Source organism: Cyprinus carpio, chromosome A19, assembly GCF_018340385.1.
Source record: "Cyprinus carpio isolate SPL01 chromosome A19, ASM1834038v1, whole genome shotgun sequence".
Lineage (NCBI taxonomy): Eukaryota > Metazoa > Chordata > Actinopteri > Cypriniformes > Cyprinidae > Cyprinus > Cyprinus carpio.
Window position 1 is genome coordinate 16251669 of NC_056590.1, and position 25112 is coordinate 16276780.

At 36.1% G+C, this 25112-nt stretch overlaps 1 protein-coding gene across 1 annotated transcript; it reads left to right on the forward strand.

The window, feature by feature from the left end:
• The first annotated feature begins 211 nt into the window (after nucleotides 1–211).
• Nucleotides 212–24248, forward strand: LOC109084978 (lysophosphatidylcholine acyltransferase 1-like). The gene is made up of 14 exons (XM_042776776.1): nucleotides 212–526; nucleotides 9054–9193; nucleotides 11118–11332; nucleotides 12127–12239; nucleotides 12401–12461; nucleotides 14949–15007; nucleotides 15451–15485; nucleotides 15755–15809; nucleotides 16238–16320; nucleotides 16506–16631; nucleotides 19478–19631; nucleotides 19778–19870; nucleotides 20067–20208; nucleotides 21660–24248. Exons 1-14 carry the CDS (start codon nucleotides 407–409, stop codon nucleotides 21854–21856), a joined length of 1593 nt encoding a protein of 530 aa, XP_042632710.1. The 5' UTR covers nucleotides 212–406; the 3' UTR covers nucleotides 21857–24248.
• The last annotated feature ends 864 nt before the right edge of the window (nucleotides 24249–25112 follow it).

Below are 25112 nucleotides of genomic sequence, written 5' to 3' on the forward strand. Positions count from 1 at the left end.
ACCGACAGTCCTCAGTTGTTTTGTCAGTCAGCAACAGACTAAATATACAACAAACAATAGTGTGAAATACTCAGCTTTTTCAAATACATAAACAAATACTTACCAAAGCTTCCACAGCATTACAAAGATCCAGTGCTTGGTTAGGTTTGACACCTCCAGTGTGATGATGTCAGAACCTGCGTTTATCACGCATGCGCACAATGAGAACGCGCATGATGCTGAACGCTCTGTGGTTCACAGGAGCGTACAAAAGCGAAGCCGCACACCGGTAACTCAAACCTACTCGAAGCGCACGTGAGACCAGGGAATCTGAAAAGAGCTTTAGTGTGTAGCAGGAGCACCGCGTGGACGCCTTTACTGGGGACATTTGCTTTTTATTTGAAAGATACATGTTTACTCTTTCAGTATGAGGTTCCCTAACAGAAAGCTACGCACGGCGGTGGATGGAGAAGACTCGGGCGTTTCTGCGCACTTCAAGAACCCTTTCGTGCACGAGTTGAGATTTACACCTCTGCAGAAACTCAAGGTAAGGGAACTTTACCGGTGTGCAAAAACTAGACTATTTAATTTTTCACTCTTTGCAGAATGCAAACATTTTCATGTCGCACGGTTTGATTTTAATGTTAGTATTAGGCTAGTAGTAGTTTCTATGCAGGTTTGTATTGTGACATCAAGGTTTTGTTAGATTCAAAAGCATTGACTCATGTTTTATTGGGTGTGACGCGTAATTCGAAGTGAACTGAAAAGCATCTGGGTGGCCTTTGTTTAAAATACAGGTGTGTAGATATAAAACTCGGTTTGTCATTATTTCAAAGACTGATCAAATGTTTTTTATGTAGTGGAACAGCCTGTTGTTGTTATAATATAAAACACCGAGTAGAGGTCATAACTGGCAATGTATAGGCTATGACACACTGGCTGTAGCAGGTTTGGGTTTGTTACAAGGTTAGAAATTGACAAGAGATCAGGGCAAACCAGGGAGGCAGTTCCTGGGAACTAAAACGAAAAATAAAAATATTTTTATATTCTAAATTTCATGCAAAGCAGTCTAAGATGATTTTTTTTTTCTTCTTTATGTGACTTAACTAACCAAAAAATGTTCATAGGGCAAAACCTTTCTTTCTTTCTTTGGTCCTGAAAAACCTGGAAATGTCAGACATTTATAAAAGTGTGATTTCCAGTCTGGGAAAACTCATGGAAATGATTACAATCTTAAAAGGGCATGGCAAAGCAATTTCTTCAACTAGAAATTGCTCGTATTCAATCATTTATTTATTATTAAAATATTATCTAGTCATCACAAATGATCTAATTCTTGGAGAATTTGTGGACATTTAGAACCCTGAATTTAAAATCAGAGAAAAAGAAAAAAAACATAGAGGGACTGTAAAACAATTTCTCCTAAAGCAGCTGTGTTAGTGCCTATATGTTTTTAATTGTGTAGTGTTTTGTTGTGGAGCTGGATATGCCATCACGTATCAGGTGAATGCTAAAATTAACAATTCCTCTGTGCCTGGCTTCATTCTGGTATTATCTTCATACTTTATTTGATACTATCAAGGGCTTTGGTTTGGTGCTTTGCTGGGCTTGTAAAGGGAATAGGATTTTGTTTTGCTATAGCTGTATGGTTCGACTGAAGCATGTTTATGGGATGTGTATCCATCAAGTTCCCTGAGTGCTTGGTGAAGGGGTTGGTGATGTTTTGTGTTTTTAGTAAGTTGTTTTATAGTTTTTAGTAGTTTAAAGTAGACTGATCCATGCTGATCAATAATTTTCAAGGTTGATAGGAAGCTTGAAATATATGTGGGCTGGTTGCACTAAAATTTCACTACTTTCCTCTTGTAGAGACTTCACTGAAAACCTGAAATGGCACTCACAGGAGATATATGAGATGTCCTGCTCTCCCCGTTTAACTGTCATCTCAATCCTCTTAGCCTTTCCTGTTGTTTTTCCAGTAGCTATCAGACAGGAAATCCACCAGAGCTACCGATCTGATAATAGTTCCACTTATCCTCATATTTCAGCAGGTAGAGAGACCCTTCGAGTAGACAGTATGGTCACTTTTCATAAACCGGACAAGGTCAAATATTTGTTTACTAGGAGATAGTCAAGTGTCTATTCTTTTTTTTTTGGCTCCATTAGCCTACTGTTATTTTCTAATGTAGCCTACTTGCACAACAGCAGTTTGAAAGATCCAAGGTAGGCTGTAATGATTCACCTGATTTCCATATGCATCAGATTCAAAGATAAATGGACCTTTGTGGTATTATGCAAAATCTTTTTTAATACACTCAGGCCTGCGGGCTACATTTTGAACACTATGAAGAAGCACAACATTCTCTATTTATAGCATTTGAACCTACTTGCCATGTTGGAAATCTTAAGAAGCAGGTGATGCCTTTTCTTTAACCAGCTCTTGGAAATAGAAATATTCCTTAAAGAGATCCTTTCACCAAAAAATACATAGATAAAAGAAAATAATGCTGAACGTTTTCTCACCTTCAGGCCATCCAAGAAGTAGATGAGTTTGTTTCTTGATGGGAACAGATTTGGATAAATGTAGCATTCCATCACTCGCTCACCAATGGATCCCCTGCAGTGAATGGGTGCCGTCCAAACAGCCAATAAAAACATCACAATAATCCACAAGTAATCCACACGACTCCAGTCCATCAGTTAACAGCTTGAGAAGCTGTTCATTCGTAAGAAACCATCCATCAAGCCTTTTTAATTTAATCTGACGCTTCTGGCCAAAATACAAGTCCATAATCCATAATACACACATCCACCAGTGGAAAAAGTCTTCTCAATATCCAAAATCCAAACACATATTCGTTTAGAACAGTTTTGTACTGTTTTTCACTTGTAAACAGTGCTTGGTCTGTGCATATTTTGCTCCTGATTCAGAAAAGATGATTTTTTTTTCTTTCTTTTCCCCCTCTGGAAAAAGCAATACTATGGATACAGGACCGTAAGCCATAAACAACAGTTGGAAGTTAAAAACATCTTAATGGATTTGTTTCTAACAGACTTGTAGCTTTTCATTTTACTAGACATTTATTGACATATCATTGATGATTAATGGACTGGAGTCATGTGGATTTCTTGTGGTTTTTCGTGATGATGTGTTTTGATCAGCCGTTTTGACTCCCAGCCATTCACTGACAATCCATTGGTAAACAAGTAATATCATGCTAAATTTCTCCAGATCTGTTCAGTTGAAGAAACAAACTAATCTACATCTTCAATGGCCTGAGGAAGAGTAAATCTTAAGCTTATCTTCATTTTTGGTGAACTGTTCCTTTAAGACTTCCATTCTAGAGATCTCTTGACTATGAACAAAGCTGATGACAGTTCAGTACCAAGTAGCAAGCTGGCAAAATCAATGAAGACCAATGGAGAGATCATGAGTAGGCTTGGAAATTTCAGCCACATATTTGCATGAAAGCTTCATCACAGAAAACCGCTCTTGCTGACTCGGGTTTCTGTTGTTTTTCATGACATGCACTTCATGTACGTGTCACAACAAGAATCCCTTTAGTGCTTTTTACTGTTACGTAACATCTCTGAGAAACTATGGCCAAAGCAAGCAAAATTCCTAAAATTCTCTGTACTGTAAATGCTCTTCAGTCGATGAGCAGTAACATGAGCGCAGTCACATCATGCTGTCTGGAGGCACTGTCAGTCTTAGTGTGTTCCCTGTAGTGAGCATAGAGCTTATGTTGTTGGAGATCACGATTAATGGTGATCCGAAGGGAGTGTGGAGTAAGCAAGAGCAGGAGGATCTCCTCCACCGTACAAGGCTGTGAAGTGCTCTCAGCGAGAATGGCTCTTAGCTGATGCTCATTTGACTTGTAAACTTGCGTGATTGAGATGATGGCAAACCGTGTGTCTTATAGATGGCCGAGGCTAATCCAACAGCTTCCTGCTATCTTCTCTCTGCACATTAGTTTATAGTATAATTGTTTCCAAAGCAGATGTGGGTTCTGGCTTAGTCAAATGATCATCGGGGAGTCATTGAACTCTGTTTTGAAAGATCACATCCAGGCTTCTACAATGTTCAGTCCCTACTGATGCTTAAATCCCATTGTAGACATACATTTTCATATTGTTATTTTCAGTTTTATGTACTGTAGTGTGGCATGCTGATTGACATGAATGTGGATAATCAGGTTTGAGCATACGTTAAGTATTCTATACCTTGTGAAGTCTCAGAACAGTTAATTTGGCTGTGCTTCTCTCAAAATGAAACAAATTCTTTATTCCGCAAGGAAACGTTAAATAAAAAACATTTAAAATGTTACAAAAGATTTCTATTTCAAATAAATGCTGTTCTTTTAAACTTTTTGTTAATCAAAGAATCTTGAAAAAAAGTGTAGTGGTTTCCACAAAAATATGAAGCAGCACCACTGTTTTCAACATGGATAATAATTAAAAAAAATGTTTCTTGAGCAACAAATCAGCATGTTAGAATGATTTCTGTAGGATCGTGTGACGCTGAAGTCTGGAGTAATGATGCTGAAAATACAGCTTTGGTTTTGGTCACAGCATTATTTTGAGGTTATTTTAAATTGTAATACCCAGCCCAGTCTTTAGCTTTTGAATATTTATAAAAACAGGTATGAGAATTAAATAATTATTTATTTATTTTTGCATGTATTGGTGCTTATTATCTTATTGTATAGTTATCTTGAATAAATTTGTTCTGTAAAACACTTTGGTTCAACTGTTGTTTTTAAATGTGAGGTTGAGTTGAGCCCTGCTTCCTGGGAAAAAAGTCTGCTGATTAGCAAAAAAGGGATATTACCTAATTTGATGATGCAAAATTAACTATAAAAAATACTTCCCGTTACACGCATACAAGTGCGCACACATACACACAGACATACATACATACATACATACATACATACATGCATGCATATATACAAAAATAAGGGCACCCTAGGTAAATATGATCAAAGAAGGCTGTGAAAATTAATCTGCATTGTTAATCCTTTTGATCTTTTATTTAAAAAAAATCACAAAATCTAAACTTTCAATGGATAATAAGAATTTAAAATGGGGGGGAAATATCATTATGAAATAAATGTTTTTGGTGCCCTTATTTTTGGGCATGACTGTGTATATATATACAATTGCAATCAAAATTATTCAACCCCCAAAAAAGTCAAATTTTGGGCACAATCTTTTATTTTTTAAAACCACCAATAAAAGCTGTCTGTAAGTGCTTAGAAGCTCCTGTCACCTCTCTACTACAGTCTTGGCCCATTCCTCGCCTGACAAAGCTTCCAGATAACTAATAATCTTTGGTTTTCACATTGCTACTGCTTTAGATTTGTAGATCTATGTAGATCACATGGTTGTAGAAAGCAAAAATGTTATGAAATAAACCATATTTTGACATACTAGAACAAAACGGGCATCAGCACCCCAAAATTAATAAGAAACAAGTATTGGATTTCATTCAGCAAATATGATGCAGGCTGGTTTACAATATTACTGTTTTTCCTGTATTTATGATAACGTAAATCCAGCCTGGGTGAGTACTACAGTATGCTGATTATGAAATTTACAGCATGTGCACTGTATGCATACTCTAGCATATGCATAAAAAATAACTTTTGAGGCTTTTAAGGGTAGTTTCTTTTGACTCAGACCAGTAAGAAACCTCCCAGAACACCCTGGAAAAGCCATAGCAACCTTGAGGTCAGACTCTTGCGTGGGTTTCGTTGTGACTCTAAGTAGCTCTTAAGAAACCAGCACCATCCGCCTGCTCTTTTACAGCACTACTAAAAGCCTCAGCTGCAGGTTAGCCTAAAGAAGCGCTTCTTAACCTGCACATCCCCCTCAGGCCCGAGGCAGATGGAGACTAGGCATGAGGGGGAGGCTGTTAACGAGACCCCATAGGCTGAGATCAAGGCTGTACCTCTCACTCCTGGGACGGTGTGTGTATATACAGCTTGTTGGGGTGGGGAAGGTCGAGACCAGGTTATAATTGTTGTTCTCAGGAAATGATTTTAGCTCCTTTGTTCAGAAAGCATGAGAGTTGTTGTGTTTTTTTTTTTATTTTTTTTTTTTTTAAATCTCATATTGAATAAGTGTTTTTGTATGTAGTCTTCACTCAATACATTTTACATTAGCGCTCCTCCTCCAAAGCTCTCTCTTGCTCCATCCCTTTCCCAAGAGAGCCATTGCCTCAGCCTCTAGATCAGTTTAATCTTTCTGTCAGGGCAGACCGCAGGTGTTGACAGCAGCTCTAGATAAATAAATAAACACTAAACAGGCCACACATCTCCACCCACAGTTCATCTCCTCCTAATGGAGCCGTCGTGTGAACCCATCCACATTTAATCACCGCCGTCAGAGAGACGCTCCGCTCCAGCTCTCATCTTACGAGGACAGACTTAACTCGTGCGGTTATAGATCACAGCCAGTAAATTTAACAAGACCGGTGTCAGTCCAGTCAAATTAGAAACTTGGAAGAATAACCTTATTCTAGGCTCAACAAATGGAGCATTGGTGTCATGAGTCAGAGTCGATTTTTCTTGGAAATCGGAAGCACATACTCTCAGGGAGATCAAAATATTCATTTACCATTCTTGGTCTTAATGTGAGCTCGTTCCTGTCATTTTTGAAGTAAGGCAAACAAAATGAGAAATACTTTTATCATAAAGCAGTTTTCCAGGAAAACAGTTTAACCTTCTTATTTGGGATCTGAAAGACCTCAAGGTCAAGGTCTTGCTGGCTAAAAAAATTATTTGAAGTATCAGTTTGAACAATATTTATTTTCTTAGTTTTAAACAATTTAAATAGAATAACTTAAAACGAAACCTGTTCTCTATTAAAAGGTTTCATTATGTATTTTTGACCCCAGATCCACTGGAAAAAAATAATTGTATGCATGTGTATGTACTGTGTGTGTGTGTATATGTTATTTAGCATATTAAATGTTATTTTGAAGCAGTAAAAAGTTCTCCAATAATCTGTTTTATTTACAACTTTGAAAACTAATTATTTAAACATATGTTTAAACAATGTAGGTTCACTCACAACTTGCCTTTTTAATTATTATTTTTTTTTATACAATATACTTATACTTGAGGCAAATGAACTTCTCATTTCTGTACAGGATAATAATGACTTCTAAGAAGGGCACAACCACTGTTTAAAGTTAAAGCTTCAATAGTATCTGCCTGTTGGGTTTTGATTAGGTCAGAGGAAAATAATGAAAGAATTTGAAGAGAAAATAATTCAATATTACTAGGCTATTATTGTATTTTACATATACAGCCTTGCAATCTCTGGCATCCCAAGTGTTACATGAAGATCAAGAGAACCTGAGGGTTACAGCGCAACATTCAGCTTACCAGTGTGTGTTGAGGTCTGTAGATGTAAAGTTTGTAAACCATTGATGGGAACGTGAGATATTTGTGGTCAAGAGGTCATCAGAGATACGCTGATGCAAACCTGATCTTTCCCCTTCGATGATTTAACACATCAGTAACTGGTGTACGCAATTGAGACATGTCTGGTATACTGGAGTTGTGTGTGATTAGATGCAGAATTTGTGGACATTCTGAATGGAGTTTGAGTTACGATATGTTTTGCAGGAGAAAACTGTTACAGTATAATGCTCTCATGTGAAGTCCATATCAGATACCATGAGCACCCTTCCTTTTGCACTTAAAAACCTACTCCAACAGGAGAAAAAAGAAAGGCATCTAACATCAGTGTTTTTTTTTTTATGTCCTTGTGCTCTGAGCTAATGGCTCTCTTAGTACAGTCACGAATGGCTCACCATATGTATCTAATTCTGGCAAAGCTAAAGCATAATCAGATTTTCTGTTATTTAGTAGAAACCAGAGGCCTCATTTATAAAGTGTAAAATCATCCTAAATTTAAATTGCCAAAATATTTCTGTGCTATTTATGAAACATCTGTACAACCATTTCCCCCCCTATATTCATGTTTAAAAAAACAAACAAACAAAAAAAAAACACTTTTTAACAATAAGGCCCTATGAAATGTGTTGTAATTTTGATCTAAATTCTGTTATAACTTTTTCTGGATTGTATGTTGTATAATAGAATACATGGCCTAGTGGTTTAGAGAGTTTGACTCCTAACCCTAAGGTTGTGGGTTCGAGTCTCAGGCCGGCAATACCATGACTGAGGTGCCCTTGAGCAAGGCACTGAACCCCCAACTGCTCCCCAGGTGGCGCAGCATAAATGGCTGCCCACTGCTCCGGGTGTGTGTTTACGGTGTGTGTGTGTTCACTGCTGTGTGTGTGCACTTTGGATGGGTTAAATGCAGAGCACGAATTCTGAGTATGGGTCACCATACTTGGCTGTATGTCACTTCACTTTATCAAAACTATGGCAACTACTTTCTTATGGCCAAAGAATATTTTGTTAGAGAATCAAATCATTCTTGTGATCATTTCTACAGTTTCACTCCGTATTTGCAAAGTCATCAGAATTTATTTGCCAAATCGAACTTATGATCACATCTGTTCATACATGCATTTTATAAATAAAGCCCCAGGGTTCTTCATTCTTTTATAGTCAGCTTTGAAGTAAACGTTAGATCATTATCTACAGAGATGTCAATCTCTCAGAGTCATATAACTGAAATCTTGATCATTTTCTTCAACCATTTCAAAACACTGAGCCTTTAATGTAGCCATTACATCAGCCGTCTTTATTTTAAATCTCGATGGGTCTGCTTAGAAGAGCCGAATGTGAGTTTGGATCTGTTGGCTTGTCTAGAAATTCACTAGGACGGAGTAATTTAAATGTTAATGTTCCTCAGGCATGATGCTTTCTGTTTTTGAGTATTGCATGGCATAGCAAAATGTAATGTGGTCTCACTGCATATTTCTGTTCCCCTCCCATCTCTTTCTGTATGTGAACCTCATATCTCACATGCTTTCTGTGTTCTCCAGACCCGCTTCACTGCTATACTGGCAAATTCTGGATTAACGTGGAAATATTTGGGAGTTTAACCCCTGGTTACCTCTCTCTCTCTCTCTCTCTCTCTCTCTCTCATAGATAGCTGTGATGACCATGACCCTGTTCCCAGTTCGTCTGCTCTTTGCTGCGTTCATGATGTTGCTGGCCTGGCCCTTTGCATTCGTGGCTACTGTTGGCCATTCTGAGGATGCAGTTGAACCTCTATCCTGGTGGAGATGGTAAGTAATACATCAAAAATGTTAATCAGATGTGAGAGTTTGGGAACATTACGCTGCCACTGCACATCTGCTCTTTGCATGATGAAGTTATGCCACTAAAACAGACCTACAGAGCCGGACACAATGCAGTTTGCAGCAATAAAGCAACAGAAATTCATTTGATTTTAAATTACATGAGCTACAGCGATCTTTGGCATATTCAGATGATTAGCAGATGCTCGCGTGAGCCGCTTTCTGATACTGTTTGAAACTGCAATCTAGGTGCACCAAAAACTACTAGCAAGTAAGGTGAACATCTGTTCCAAGCTTTATTGATCTTCCAGCATTGCTTGTATCGTTTGTAGATGGCTGTCTCTGAATGCATTGATGTGGACTTGGTGAAAATGATAGCATGAGTCAAGTACATCCATCTAGTTAAAAATAATCTATCATTCATTATCTGTGTGTGCATTTTAATATTAGGATTGGGTATTAACACACATTTTACAAATCAGTTTGATTCCGATTCTTGATTCAATTATATTCCAATTTTATTTAAAATCAATATTGATTTATTTGGTTATGAAAGTCCCTTTCAAGGAAAGTTTCTCCCATTCATAAGTACAGGAGTGAACCGTCTTTGTATTTCTAGTGTCTTTTTTGGTTATACATCAGGTACACAATTTCACACAATGAATAATACAGGGAACCCTGTCAGTTGGTATATTACTATATCATTAAAGGTTAAAATTAACAGCTTTAATTAATATTGATCTACTGTATGAATGTTGTCAACCCCAGCCCTATTTAACAATGTTGAGTTGTTGGCTTAGCATCACATTTTTTGGACCAAATGAGTGATTGAGTCTTTTCTCTTCATGTGGTGGTAAGCATTAGGTTGCACGTGCAAGTGAGCATTACTACAGTTGCTGACCACTTGGAACGTTTTAATTCAGTCGCTTGTGAGGATCCATTATTTAGAAGTTAGTTTACTGTGCTTTGGAACAAAGCCATGTTCTAAATATTCTCAGATATTGGAGAGCTCGCTCTTCCTCGCTTTCTTCCCCTGCTAAAAATAAGAGCACTGTATTGTGTGTCTGACGTATGTGTGGCACACCCACACACACACACACACACACACACACACACACACACACACACACACACACACACACATCACACTCTTACTGTTACATTGTCTCCGTTTCAATTTCACTTTATCGTTTTCGGTTGGGTTTTTGTTATTCTCTCACTGTGTGTTTGTCTGCCAGTGTGTGTATTTCTGTATCCCATTGTGCATGAGTTTGTTCATGTGAGGGTGGAGAGAAGAGATTTGTCTTGTGTAAGTTTGAACAGACACGCTCAGTTACCAACACTGGAGAGGCACAGGTCACCAAACTACTTTTATTTATTTTATTTATTTATTTATTAATTTTTTTTTTGCTACTGTGCATGTTCGAGAGGGTGTTTCAGTGAGTGATCATGAGCCAGCAGTGTTTTAAAAACATATTTTCTAGTGCAGTTAATATTTAGCATGAAGTCCATGTAGAAAGCTAAGGTTTAACTAGTTCAGTGCTTAATTTTAAGCATTCTCTAAAGACATTATCAATGTTACCTAGTCTCTGGATACAAATCCCATAGATATCATATAGTAAAATAGATATTGACTTTTACATAGTAAAATAGACTTCATTTTAATAATCATAATGTTAAATGCATTGCTTTAGTTTTTTTTTTTTTTTTTTTTTGTCATTGAATATCCAATTTACATCAGGCTAGGGAATGAAAATAGTTTGCGGTGCAGTTTCATGCTGACTTTAAATGCTGTATGATATGGATCACAGTCAGTTGGATGTGAAGGCAACTGAATTAGCACAAAATGTCAGGAAGCAGGCGACATTTTCCTGCTTACTCTGTTTCTGTTTCCCTTGTTCTGTCTCACCAGGCTGGTAGATCTGGTCCTAAAGGCCATCATGAGAGCCATGTGGTTTTCCGGAGGGTTTCATTGGGTCCGTGTGAAGGGCCAGCCGGCGCTGCCCAGTGAAGCACCCATCCTCACAATGGCCCCTCACTCATCCTACTTTGACGCCATCCCTGTCACCATGACGATGGCTTCTATAGTGATGAAGACTGAGAGTAAAGACATTCCTGTCTGGGGCAGTGAGTTTTTAAAAATCTATAAATATACAAACATTTAAATTCTTTGGTTTGTTTAGTTCAACTGTGAGCTGTGCTCAGATAGTGATTTTTCTTTTCTCCTCTTTATGGTAAGTGCTACGCTGTTGTTCAAAAGTTTGGGGTTGGTAAGATTTTTAAAAAGTTTTTGAAAGCAGTCTCTTATGCTCATCAAGGCTGCATTTATTTGTACAAAAATACAGTAAAAGCAGTAATATTGGGAAATATTACAATTTAAAATAACTGTTTAAGTGTTGAAAACAGTTAGGCTGCTTAATATTTTTGTAGAAACCATAAAACACTTTCAGAATTACTAAAAAAGTTAAAAATAACAGCATTCTTGCATAATGTCATAAATGCCCTTACTTTCACTTTTGGCCAAATTTAATGCATCTTTACTAATAAAAGTATTAATTTATTTAAATAAAAAACTTTTCCAGTTGTAAATAATCTCATTTGTCTTTAAATGCATGTTCATTGCTGTGTGGTCATGTATGACTCAACATGTCATACTCATACACTGGCCCATGATGAATAAAATTCATGATCTGCTAATAATCTTTCTCCCAGTTCACTGAGAGCAGCTTAACTGGCATCAAGAGGAGATTTGTTGAGAAAACTTTGAATGAGAAAATATGGATTTGTTATAAATATCAATTTATACTCGCCTACTAAAGCTATTAAGCTCTCTTTTTAAGAATTATTTTTTTTGCTCTCTCTCTTTCCGTCCCTCTCAATTCTCTCTCTTACCTCACCCTTCACTCTTTCTCCGTTTATAGCTCTTATCAAATTCATCCGGCCCGTGTTTGTGTCCCGCTCGGATCAGGATTCTCGGAGGAAGACTGTTGAGGAGATCAAACGCAGAGCTTGTTCTGATGGCGAATGGCCTCAGGTATCACATGAACACACATAGACTTATTGATATTTCACATCTAATGTATTGACTGTTATACCATATAAGTGTGCAAACACATATTTAAACTTCTTTATTTCATGATTTGTGCCATGAGTGCAGTGCTGAGGTATTTCCCTCTGACTGTGGCCTGTTTTCAGATCATGATATTCCCGGAGGGCACATGCACCAATAGATCCTGTCTCATCGCATTTAAGCCCGGTATGTGCCCACCTCTGACTAAACACACTTCCCATGCCCAGAATGTGTTTATGGAAGTTTTTTTTTTTTTTTTGAGTCTAAGAAATGTTAGGAAACTTTCTGAAGAAAGTTCACTAATATTTTGTATGTGTGCTCTTTGGTGTTTGCTCTCTCTTTGTACCCTCTCTAATCTGCGGCCCATCATGCTTCACAGCGCTGAGAGATCTGGTGATTGGCTTCCTCTTCCTGTGTACGCTGTGGATTCTGATAGTCTTTTCTCCTCAAATCCCCCTCTTCTCTGTCAGTCATTGTATTGGTTCTATTCCTCTAATCCTCCCCCCTCCTCTCTCTATTGCCTGTGTATTTTCTCTTGTCTGGCTATCTCACATTTCTCTCTACAACTTTTAATGCTGGAGCTCTCACTGTACCAAACAATATCAGCTGTGGTGGTGTGCAGCCAGATCGCTCTCCAAAACAACAACTAGGCCAGTTACTGAGTTTGAATGTGTACTGACAGTTCTGGTGCTTTTTGAACATGTTCAGTAATGTTTATATGCAGTGCCTAAAATGTGAGGTTAATACCAGCATTTGCATGTATATGAAACAGTGAGACACCAGTTGACTGCTAACTTTTAATTAATTCTAGCAATGCCTGAGAACACAATGTGGTTTAATGTGGTTATCCAGTTACTCAGACTTTGTTGCATAAATCTTTATAAAGACTGGGTTATAAATCTTTTGTCAACAAAAGAGAAGCGTTTCAAAAGAGAAGTTTCCCTGTGCTTTCCCGCCAAAATAAAAGTAAGAATAACCATAAATATTAGTATTGTGATTTGTATAAAATGTAATTAAAAATAATAATAATTATTAAATACTTTAGTTTAATAGTATTATAGTGATATTTCTTTATTGATTTGAGTAATAATAATAATAATTATAATAATAATAAACATTAAAAACAATTGATAATAATAATAATAATAATAATAATAATAAATTGCAATTAGATGTTTGTTCTGCTTGTGTTTTATTTATTTGTTTATGAATGAATCAATGAATGAAATGATGTACGGTTTCATGCCGGGAAAAAAATATTTTTTGCCAGTAAATTTTGTGATCCGAATAGAATTAAAAAAAATAATAATAAAATGGTCAGATTTTAAGCATATGGTGTCGTAATTACTTTCCATTTTCATTTTTTATGGCTTCCATTCATATATTACATCAGGACATCATAGTCCATAGGAAAATAACCAAGCTTTTGAAAAATTAGATTTTTTTAAAGAAACTCATCAAACTGTAGTGTATTGAAAGACAGAGGAGCTGCAGCTGTGTATGCAAAAACATGGTGCATTTAGTGTTTATTTACAGTAGTTGTGCTCTGTCTTAAAAGTAAAGGCACACGTGCACTAAACACAAGCTTTAGTCATGCACAGACGTCATTGGTGAAATATGCAAGTGAAGGATGGGTTATTTGTATATCGTTGCTTTCATTGACTTGCTCTGTTTGAAAGTTGGGTTGAATTTGTCAAAGGTAAGTGAGTTCAGTCTTAGTGGATGGATTGGCCAGATTCTATTAGCAGCGTGTAATAAGGAGCTGTTTGTAAGCTGAAGGGCATCTCTCATCTCTCTGCTTCCCAGAAGTGATGAGATCTGACTGGCACAGAGTGAGGCTCAAAATAAAGAGAAAACGAGACTGTAGTTGTTTTCTTTACTCTGTTAGAAAAAGAACTGTGAAAGTAGTTTGAATGATTGTTCAATACTTTGCAAATATTCTGGCAAGAAGTTATTTCTACTACTGTTCAAAATGTTCACCAAGACTGCAAAAATACAGTAAAAAAGCAATAATATTGTAAAAATATTTTTAACTTTGAATGTCTATTTGAATGAATTTTCAGCATCATTACTTCAGTCTTCAGTGTCTTATGATCCTTCAGAAATATATCTAATATGAAGCATTTATTATTATTAGCAATGTTGAAAACCATTTTATTTTTGTGGAATTCTTTCTTTTTTTTAAATAGAAATCTTTTGTAACCCTAATTATGCGAATTTTCCTAAAAGTATATGTACTGCATGTATTTTTTTTTTTTTTTTTTTTTTGAGAAGTGGTGGCATAAAAAAAAAAAAGACTTCAAAAATCAAAAGACAATTTCAAGCGCAAGACGTTCTTAAAGAAAATGGTTCAGCAAATCATAAAATTGCGTATTAACAGAAACAGTGTTTTAATCCTCTAAATGATGTATTATTATTCGGTTTATGTATCTTCTCGTAGAGCCATGCAGGTAATTGGTTGGCAGTCATATCTGAATATTAAAGACAATGAAGCTTGATGAGTTCAGTAGATTTGGATACTTAAGTTCACAGCCACAGTCAAGCAGAAGGCTCAAGTTTCAGCACAGGCTATAGTTTTAATGCCACACCTGGGCCTCAGAGTGGAATGAGGTCAAAGCACAAGTCCTCTCATTCTCACACGTTTATCGTCCTTTTGTCCCTCCTTTCCTGCAGGTGCGTTCATCCCTGGCGTTCCCGTGCAGCCTGTGCTCTTGCGGTATCCTAATGAGATGGTAAGAATAAGTTCTACGCCCAAACAGGGAGTGCCATTAGTGTCAATGTCAAGCCTCGTACTTACTGTCTGCAGCTGTGCATTATGTGCCTCCATTCATGAAGACTTTGAATTTATTTTTTCACAGTCCAATCAAATGTTTTATACTTTATCCACTGTCAAAACATTTTTGTCTGTCTATTGTGTCTTTTGTTTCCTTCTCTCATGAATAATACAAGCCCAGCAATCTCTTAGGGCACTTAGAGCCAAGGTTGTGCTTTCAGAGAAGCAAGGTCATGTTCAAGTGGTTAGGTCGTAGTTGGGTGTGTGTGTGTGTGTGTGTGTGTGTGTGTGTGTGTGTGGGATAGTTAATTGTTTAGGTGGATGCTGCCTGTATAACACGTGTTTTTGTTTGAGATGCCAAGCCTGTTCACTGCCTTCTTTCTCTTCCCACTTTCTTGACAGGATACAATCTCATGGACATGGCAAGGGCCTGGAGCGTGAGTTGGCTTAAAGGGATAGTAACCCAAAAATAAAATTTTTCATTATTTACTCACCTGCATGTCGTTCCAAACCTATATGCATTTCTTTCTTCTGCTGAACTTAAAGATATTTTGAAGAATGTTGGTAACCAAACGGTTTCAGTTACCATTTACTTACACTGTTTTTTTTGGGGGGTCCATACGATTAAGGGGGTGTTGATTTAATGGTCAAGATTTATGTGCTTATATATTTGTGAATCAAAATTAAATCCCATTATATTTTTCAGGTTTAAGATTCTATGGCTCACATTATGTCAACTACATAACTCCATAGAAATAGAGGTGAGAAATCACACTTTGGTATACATATCATGTTGTTTTAGTTTTTTTTCTTTTTCTTTTTCTTTTTCTTTTTCTTTTCCTTTTCTTTTCTTTATGCTATTTTAAATAATAATATACTGTATGTATGTATCAATAAATAGTTTTTCTTTTCTATTTTCAGTGTAGGTTTTAGTCATTGTTCTTCATTTTATAATATATTTTTTAAATTATTATTTAGCATATTATTTTTATTTTTGTTTTAATCTTTTTTTTTTTCTTCAAGTTATTTGCCAAGGCAACATTTTTAATTTTCATCAGTTTTCTATGAATTTATTTTAATTATTTAATTTAATTTCAAAAGTAAATTTAAAGTTTTAGTTAACCGTAACAACAGTTGTCAAAATACACAAATCAGATTTGATGGTGATAAAAATGTTCTGTATGTCCAGTATCTTCCTACGTACACCCCATCAGAGGAGGAGAAGAAGGACCCAGCCCTGTTCGCCAGCAATGTAAGACGCATCATGGCCAAGTGAGTGGATTTCAAAGACTTGACAAAGTGTTTTTGTTGTGACCGATTTGAACAACGCTTTTTCATAATGATTAAAATACATTTTGGGTCTGTTTGTTTGGCGTTACATTTCTTCCTCCTAAAAGGCCCAAGTGTCCTGTAATCAGTAATAAAACATGTTTTCATTGTGTGTGTTTTCTCCATAGGGCGCTTGGGTTGCCCATTATTGATTACTCCTTTGAGGACTGCCAGCTTGCTATGGCCAAAGGGCCTCTGCGTTTACCCAGACACACCTGTTTGCTGGAGTTTGCCAGACTGGTACGTCGTTTGGGGTAAGTAGAGCAGTAGTTTGAAGCATGATGTCTATAATGTATGCTACCTTTAAAAATTTGGGGTCAGTAAGGTGTGTTTTTTTTGTTTTTTTTCTTTCTCTTAAGAAATTAATGTTTATTCACCAGGGATGGATTAAATTGATTGAAAGTGAGAGTAAAGACATTTTGTGATGTTACAAAAATTCAGTTTCAAATAAATGCTGTTCTTTTTAACTTTCTATTCATTATAGAATTCTGGGGGGGGGGAAATAAAATGCATCCCTGTTTCCACAAAAATATTAAGCAGTAAACACCAAATCAGCATACTAGAATATTTCTGAAGGATGATGTAACACTGAAGACTGGAGTAATGATGATAAATTCAGCTTTAAGATCACACATCACATGTATAAATATGTTAATTATATTTAGAGATAAAACATTTTAAATGGTAATAATATTTCATATATATATATATATATATTTATATATGCACATTATTATATTACTTTTTGGTTTATATTTGATCAAATAAATGCAGCTTTGGTGAGCTTAAGAGACTTCTTTCAAAAAGATTTAAAAAAAATGTTCTCACCACAAACTTTTGAACTGTAATGTGTTATTCAGAGTAATTGATTTTTTACATCATATGTTACAGAATTTATTAAAATGAGTGTGGATCAGAATTTTAGTCCTTATAAAAGATATAAAGCAAGCAAATGCAATACAAATAACCCAGTACCTTGTAAACACCACTTTGATAACATACTTTGTATCTCAGGACGTCCTGAGCTGGTGAGTGTCATTGATCAGACCAGGCTTCATTATGAGAACAACAGGAAGACCGTCAGTGGAAGGTTTTCCTGTGGTTTATTTAAGTAAAGAAAGTTGCTTTAAGTTGCTCTGTCAGATTAGAGCTTGTTAGACCATTTGTCTGTGCGGTGTGCTTCAGATGAGCTCTGTAGCTTAGGCTTTGGGTAGTCTGTGGTTGTCTTGCAGACCAGCAGGTTGGGATGGTCTTTTGAAATAACAGCCTTGATCTTTCATGTTTTCAGGATGAAAGAATTGGTTCTCTGGTTTTTGTTGGCCAGCTGAATTAAGTAGGTTATTACAGTGAAGGACGGTTTAGAAGGTCTCAGGGACGCGAGGTGTTGGTTTGGTCACTGGGTGAATCAGTCATCTGTCAGCACCACTCGCCTCTACATATCATAGTATTGATCTGTGGTACTTCAGCAGAGCCACACCATAAAGAATCATTCTGTTCAGTAGTATGAGCAGCGCTGTGCTGATTGATGAAAAATCACATGCAGCCCTCTGCCTGCCAGCATAATGAGAGGAAGTTAAACATGGCCTTTGTTTGCTGTGGATTAGAAGCTGAAGATTGATTTTACACTGTTGCTGCAGTAGTGAACTGGTTTGTGCTGATGATGTTCTTCTGGCAGTGAACATGCTGCCCTCTAGTGAATATGATGAAGAAACACAGGCAACAAAAGTTTGAAAGATGGCGTTCTGTAATTAACGTCAAAATCAGAATATATAACATTCACTCAGCATCAAAGATGTGGAAAAATGGCTTTGGCAAGTAGAGTGAAAAAAAACATGAATTGCCATCTGTAACCTTTTTCATTTTTTTAAGGAGTGCAACTTAATCGTGGATCTACACTTGATATTTCTGACAACAGTCTGAAATTTTAAGTCTAACTTTATTATTATTGTTATTGTTTATTATTATTATTATTATTATTATTATTATTATTATTATTATATTTACTTTTTTTTTTTTTAATCTGATCCAAGTAAAGTCAGCAAATAAAACCAGAGACATACACTACTTTAGGAGTTTGGATTAACTTAAAAAAAATAAAAATGTATTTTAAAGAAACTGACACTTATTTGCCTAGGATGCTTAAAATTACAGTGATAATACTCAAAAGTTTAAGGCCTGTAAGATTTTTTTTTAATGTTTTTGAAAGAAGTTTCTCATGCTTTGATCAATTAATTGTCATAAATGTTGTGAAATATTATTACAATTTAAAATAACCTGTCTTTTTATTTGGATTAATCTTATTTATTCCTTTGATGGTAAAGTTACATTTTCAGCATTCATTACTCCAGTCTTCATTGTCACACGATTCCTTTGCTCAAGAAAAATTTCTTATCAATTTTGAAAACTACTTAATGGTCTTACATCAATACAGACCTTATGCATTTTTATGAGATCAGTTTGTTAAGAGTTCAGCTGAAGTTTTAGCAGCTGAAGTATTCTGCAGTGTTTCCCGTGTTATTAGTCTGTAGGATGCTTCTTCAGACTGTTCCAACAGCAGCTCAACATCTCAAACTTGGATTCATCCATCGATAATACTTTATTATTTTTTATTTTTTTGCCAGTGTCAGATGTGACTTTTTCTTTGAAAGTCTTAAAAGCCCAGCATCTCAGAGTCGTCTCTGCGGTGTTGGTGATGAAACCGCTGTTTAGTGTGTACTGTTCAATGCAGCTGCCAGCTGAGCTCCAGTAAGGGGTCTGTTTCTCAAACTAGAGACCCTGATGTTCTCGTCCTCTTGTTATTCTGGGTCGTCCACTTCTCTCCCTGTGCTGGTTAGATCCAGTTTGCGTCCTCCTTTCAAAACAGTAGCTCATTGAACAACCTTCATCTCTCAAAATAACAATTCACTAAGTTTCTAGAGAAATTTCTTTGTTGAAACCTCTTGCAAGAAATGCAAGTTTACTCAATAGTTTCAAAGATATTACATTGTTAAAGTTCATTAGAAAACACAAGTGCCAAATGGATAGATTTTAATATTTTCACCAGCCATTTGCACATTTGGAAAATAATTAATGGTGGCTTTTATTTTGTCTTGTCTGTCAGCCTGAAGACGGGGGTCACTGGTGAAGTCCTGCACGAGGAAGCCTCCAGGGCCCGTAAGCTGTGTGGAAGCAGACTGGACGTGGAGGGATTTTCTCAGTACCTCAATCAACCCTTGACAGAAGCAGTACAGGACATCTTCTCACTTTTTGAGGAGGTTAAACATCTCTCAATGTATCTTTATTAAAGCATGACTGAACAGAAACAAATTAACTTTGCCTTTCAAGCACATCAGTTGTAATCAGTTATGTGTTTCTATCATGTTTGTCTGATTGTGATGACATCTGAATGAATTGTTTCCAGCACGGGAAGATGGATGTGAGAGAGTATGTCATCGCCCTGTCTGTGGTCTGTAGACCTTTCAGATATCTGGAGACCATTAAACTGGCCTTCAGGGTGAGTTGGGTTTCTACAAGCTCTCATTGTTTTAAATCAAGCGTGAGTTTATACGAGTCAGAATCTCACATTCATTGTATGCTATATTATGATTAATAGATTATAGTTCTTAATATTTATTTAGACATAATGAATTTTTTAGGTCTTGATGGGAAGGAAAGATGGATGTTCATTTGAAATATTGTCTTCTGTCCAGATGTTTGAAGCACAGGAGGATGGAGCAGTTGTAGAAGATGAGTTGGCTGTTATTCTGAAAACTGCTCTTGGGATTGGAGATTTTGTAGTTTGCGATCTCTTCAGGGCCATAGATTGTCAAGACAAAGGAAAGATCACATTTGGTAGGTCCATTTACATTGGTTTACATGTTGAAATGTGATTTAGCTGTTAGATGTGCTGACATTATAATAAACCCAAAATATCAACTTCTATGAGACGATGAAACCTCTATAAAACTTGTGCTCTGTTGAGATCGCCTTCACTTCCTCATTGTTTGAGGTCACATTAACCAAAATTAAAAAGTTATTTAAATGAATCATTCAGGTCCTTGATAATTAGCTAAGCCCCATTTGAAATAGTTGTAAAACACTTGCCTTTGTGCCTAACAACTCTCTTTAGCTGTTCTAAAATCAGCTTTATGGGGCTTAGTACTTTATAATAATTATGAAATTATAATGAATTTAGAATGAAATTCCCTGATTAAGACAATATATAATGGCATTTACACATTCATTTTGAGTAAAATAACATTGTGAAACAATGATAAACAATATAAAATAACATTGTAAAATAATGTTGTGGAACATTATGGTTTTGGACATTTAATTGCATGTTAATTGCAATTAAATGAAAATGGATTTTAGTTTAAATTTATATTTAATGCAGATAGCTGAACTTAAGACTACGTTCACACTGTGAATTCAGTTTTTTGCTCCGATCTGATTTTTTTGTATAGCTGTTCACATTGTTGTTTTAAATGTGGCCAATATCTGACCCGCATTCGCAAAAGACCTTTCGCAACTGTATTGATAAATTTGGGTATGTAAAATCTTTGAAATGACTCCCATGAGCGCAGGATCATGACGGATGTTGATCTAGAGTGACGTAAGAGTCACATGAATTCTGATATGGCTGTTCACACTGCGGTCGCATTGCAAAACATCTGACATGTATCGGATTTAGTACCACATATGGAAGTGGCATAAATCAGAATAGAAAAGATCAGATTCCATGTGGTTTGTGCTGTTCACACTGTCATGAGAAAAGCAGATCTGAGACGAAATGAGAGCAAAAAAAAAAAAAAAAAAAAATTTAAAATAAAATTCTGATTTTGGTCACACATGCCTGCAGTGTGAATGTAGCCTCAGAGTGCTTTCTATTTCTATTTTTGGCCGTAAATAAGAACAGTTCATGATTTAACTCTCTTGTCTTTGAAATATGGTTAAAGTGTACTGCAGAATGTAATGACAAGCATTAAAATATGCTTTAATATAATTTCTGTTAAAACTAGTTTGTCATGTATTTAAATATTTACATACTTGTAATAATGAATTTGCAATTTACTAATTATATTTAAAATGCATCACCTCTGAATGTAATATCGAATAACCAGCTACAGTTGTATTATTTAAAAAGTAATGATTTAAAGTAAAAAATTCTATTTATTTGGAAAAAAAATAATGTAGTAAATAGATACCTGATTACTAGGAGTTTGCATCAAGTTGTAGTAATGTTAATTCTCTAATATCTTTGGTGTTTGTTACTTTGTAAACATGCTGTGTGTTTGTGGCAGATGATTTTTGCCAGTTTCTGGAGAACTGTCCTGATTTCGTGGAGCAGTACCACTGTCTCAGTGAGCCGATCCCTCAGCCCTCCAGAGAATCCACATCACCCCCAGAGTCTCAGCCTTCAACTAACGGCTTCTGTGCTGACTTCAGCCCTCGAGATCCCAGCACCCGCAGCACTGCACACAGCAAGAAAGAGGACTAAAAGCAGCTTTTACTCTCACAGCCTGTGTGTGTGCATGCGTGTGTACTTCTGTGTGCAGGAGAGGTGATGACAGATGAAATCTTGAAGTTAAATTGGAATTTGCATCTGGGTAAATTACCCTTGGGAGTCTTCCAGAGTTCTGTTCAAAATCCTGCAGTTATTTTTTTATGCCCTCGAAGAACCTGTCTTCAAGGCAGTTAGTTTTCTGACAGTTCTTTCAAATGGAAACAAATGACAATTTTTATATCTTTTTTTTTTGACATTTTAATAGATTTTCTATATAAAGTGTTGTTTGCTTTATAACATAAGAGTGTGGTTTTAATATACGCAAAACAACAAAAGTCTTGGCTGATGTTCTTCGGGGTGCAATATTAAGGTGATATTTCAGCATGTACCACCACATGCTTCACAAAAACATTAGTTATAAAGAAATTTGAGTGAACCTATGAAAGTCTCAGATTGGGTTTTAGATTAAAGGAATTTTTCAGAAAATCCGCTGTTGTGCTAAATAATTCACACAAGCAAATTCACACTATTTGTGATGGATTTGTGTTTAAGAACATAATACAGCCTGTCCGGTTTAAAATCACTAGTGTTGTCAATATAATTCAGTAAATATCCAATTTTCATAATATTTTATCCTTTATGAACTCAAATCCTTTCCATGAAAACAAGAACAGTGTTTAAAAATAATTTTAAAAAGTAAAGAAATACGAGCAAATATTTTCTGATACAAGACTAAAAATTTCAAAACCTTCAAAGATTTTTTTTTATTATTATATAATAAACACTTATTATTATAATATTAAAATAAAAAAAGCTTGTTTCTTTTATGATTTTTATTTATTTGTTTATTTTTCCTACTATGACTGTGCCTTTTCACTTCGGTATGGGGGAAATAATAGTGTTTCTCTTTATTTATTGATTTATTTATTTATTTAGTTAGTGATATATGAAATGATTAATATGCAACAGGCGACCTATCTTCTGACAAATAACTTTTGACAACTTGCAAAAATAAGAACATGAAGAACAGACACTTTTCTATAATAAACTCTGCTGTAAATCTCAGAACAGTGTAATACTCCAACACAAGGGGGCGCAATATAGCCACAAGAATCGAGAGAATCAGTTTAGGACATTTTGCTGGTTCAGACAATTGTTTGTGATAGTATTTTAGAGAACGTTTCAGCTTCTGGTTTTGTAGGACATTATAGGATATGGCTTTTGGGAGCCCTTTCTGAATTAGGAAACCATAGACTCCCTGAGCCTGAGTATTATTACAGCGGAATGTTTATTAATAAATTATCGGACATGGTACAATGGTAATACCATATTTAATTTATTTAGATGTACAATCTAAATACATTATAATGGGTGTCTTAGGGTATTAGAGTAAATATTGGTGTCGATTTAAAAAATAAAAATAAGAAAACCCAGCGCGTAATGTTTAACCTGACCAGAATTTGTTACTCCTTATTCTCTAATATGACAATTATCATGCCAGGTTTTCACATTCACTCAGACAGCCTCCCAATCTCAAACCGAGGTAAAAAGGTTTTTTTTTTTTAATGTTTTTTTTTGTGGCTCTTGCTCTATTTTTCTTCCCTCACCCACCTTTCACTCCTCTCTGATGTCACCTAAGTGGCTAAGCCTACAATGTAAACACATGATGTCATTTGTTCGAGAAACTTACATAAAAGAGTATTGCTGCACCACAGGGTGGCGCTATAACATTAACAAAACGCCCCGAATCATCTGGCTATACTATGAGGAAAAGCATTACGTCACCCCGTTGTAAAAATAAACTAAGGATTGCTTCTTTGGGTTCTTGAAAGTGGAGCATTTTGCCACCTGTGTCCAAGCTGTTAATAGATAATGGCATCATCTGAAACAGTTCATGGAAAGCAGGATTTGACACCCGTATGGACTGAATGGATGAAGTTGCTATGCAACCTGGTCATGTGAATTAGCCAAAGTGCCCTTAAAATTCTCCTCCAGTGTAGGTTAATTATGTGTTCTTCGCCTTGCTTTTATATGAATGGACGGAGCGGAGTCTCATTTGTATGGTCTGAATTGCGCCTATATGGACAGAAATTGTGTCAAATGTGATTTCTGTAAGGCTTTTTCATCTCGTTCATTATGGTTAAAGTAGTTTTTGTACAATCTGTGGATTGAGATGTAGCCTATATGAGGATTTAGGACTATTCAGAGCTTTTGCACTCAGTTCATGGAAAATACTTCAGTCTTGTTGAGATCTTAATGAATGATCTTTCTGGGATTGTAAAACAGATTGTGTGAAGTTATTGATTCAATATGTGAATTAGTATGTCCAAACTGGAATTAAAAAAAAAAAAAAAGTTGCCCATTATGGGATATAAAGGTTATAAAATAACATGACAGTATCTCAATCAATTTGAATGAATGAGTGCTCGTGTCTACATCTGAATCCACACACGTGTGTAGTCCTATCAGTCCGACCCCAAGACATGTCCATCCTTATGGCGTGCATTATGATAATGATATGGAATATGGAGAGTGACATTAGGAAAGCATACGTTTCATCTCGTCTGTCTGTCCTTCTCCATGTATAATCACTGTCTGCCTGTGTTTGATGAGCAGGGAGAATTTCATTAAACCACCGATATGGACTTGTCTCATTCGCCGTGCCTCAGGCTTCCTCCAAGGATCTGACAGCATATAGCCCTGTGTGTGCTGCTATTCATATATGCAAGCATTTCTGTCAAATCTCTCAGCACCTGACAGCAGTGTGAACCTAATAAACCAGAGGCAGATAAGAGCTGGCGTCAGTAGGCAGAACTAATATTATTTGTGCAGTGGAAAGCGTTTATCTGTCACGGACTGAGAATTGATGGTTTTGTGTCACTTTTGTTTAATAATGATGTGGTAATCTCAATATGCCCACTGGCTCGGGCTCTATTAAAGTTCAAAAGATTATCCAAATTAAAATCTCATTTGAAATATTGCTTTTTCCCAATATTTTGACTGGAGGTGGATTCTATTGGATGCGATATTTCTCACTTAGCAATCCAATTAACATTTTATGTTTGACAAACTGCAACGGTGGCAAATAGGAACGGGGCTGCAAGACTGTGAAATCTTATAATGGGGCTTTCAAAGATACTGAACTTGCTGCAATAACACTTTTTTTTTTTTTTTTTTCATGACAGACGAGATTTAAATATGTCCTGCAATGGCTCAAATGCGGCTGTCAGAAAACAAAAGCCAAAAAACT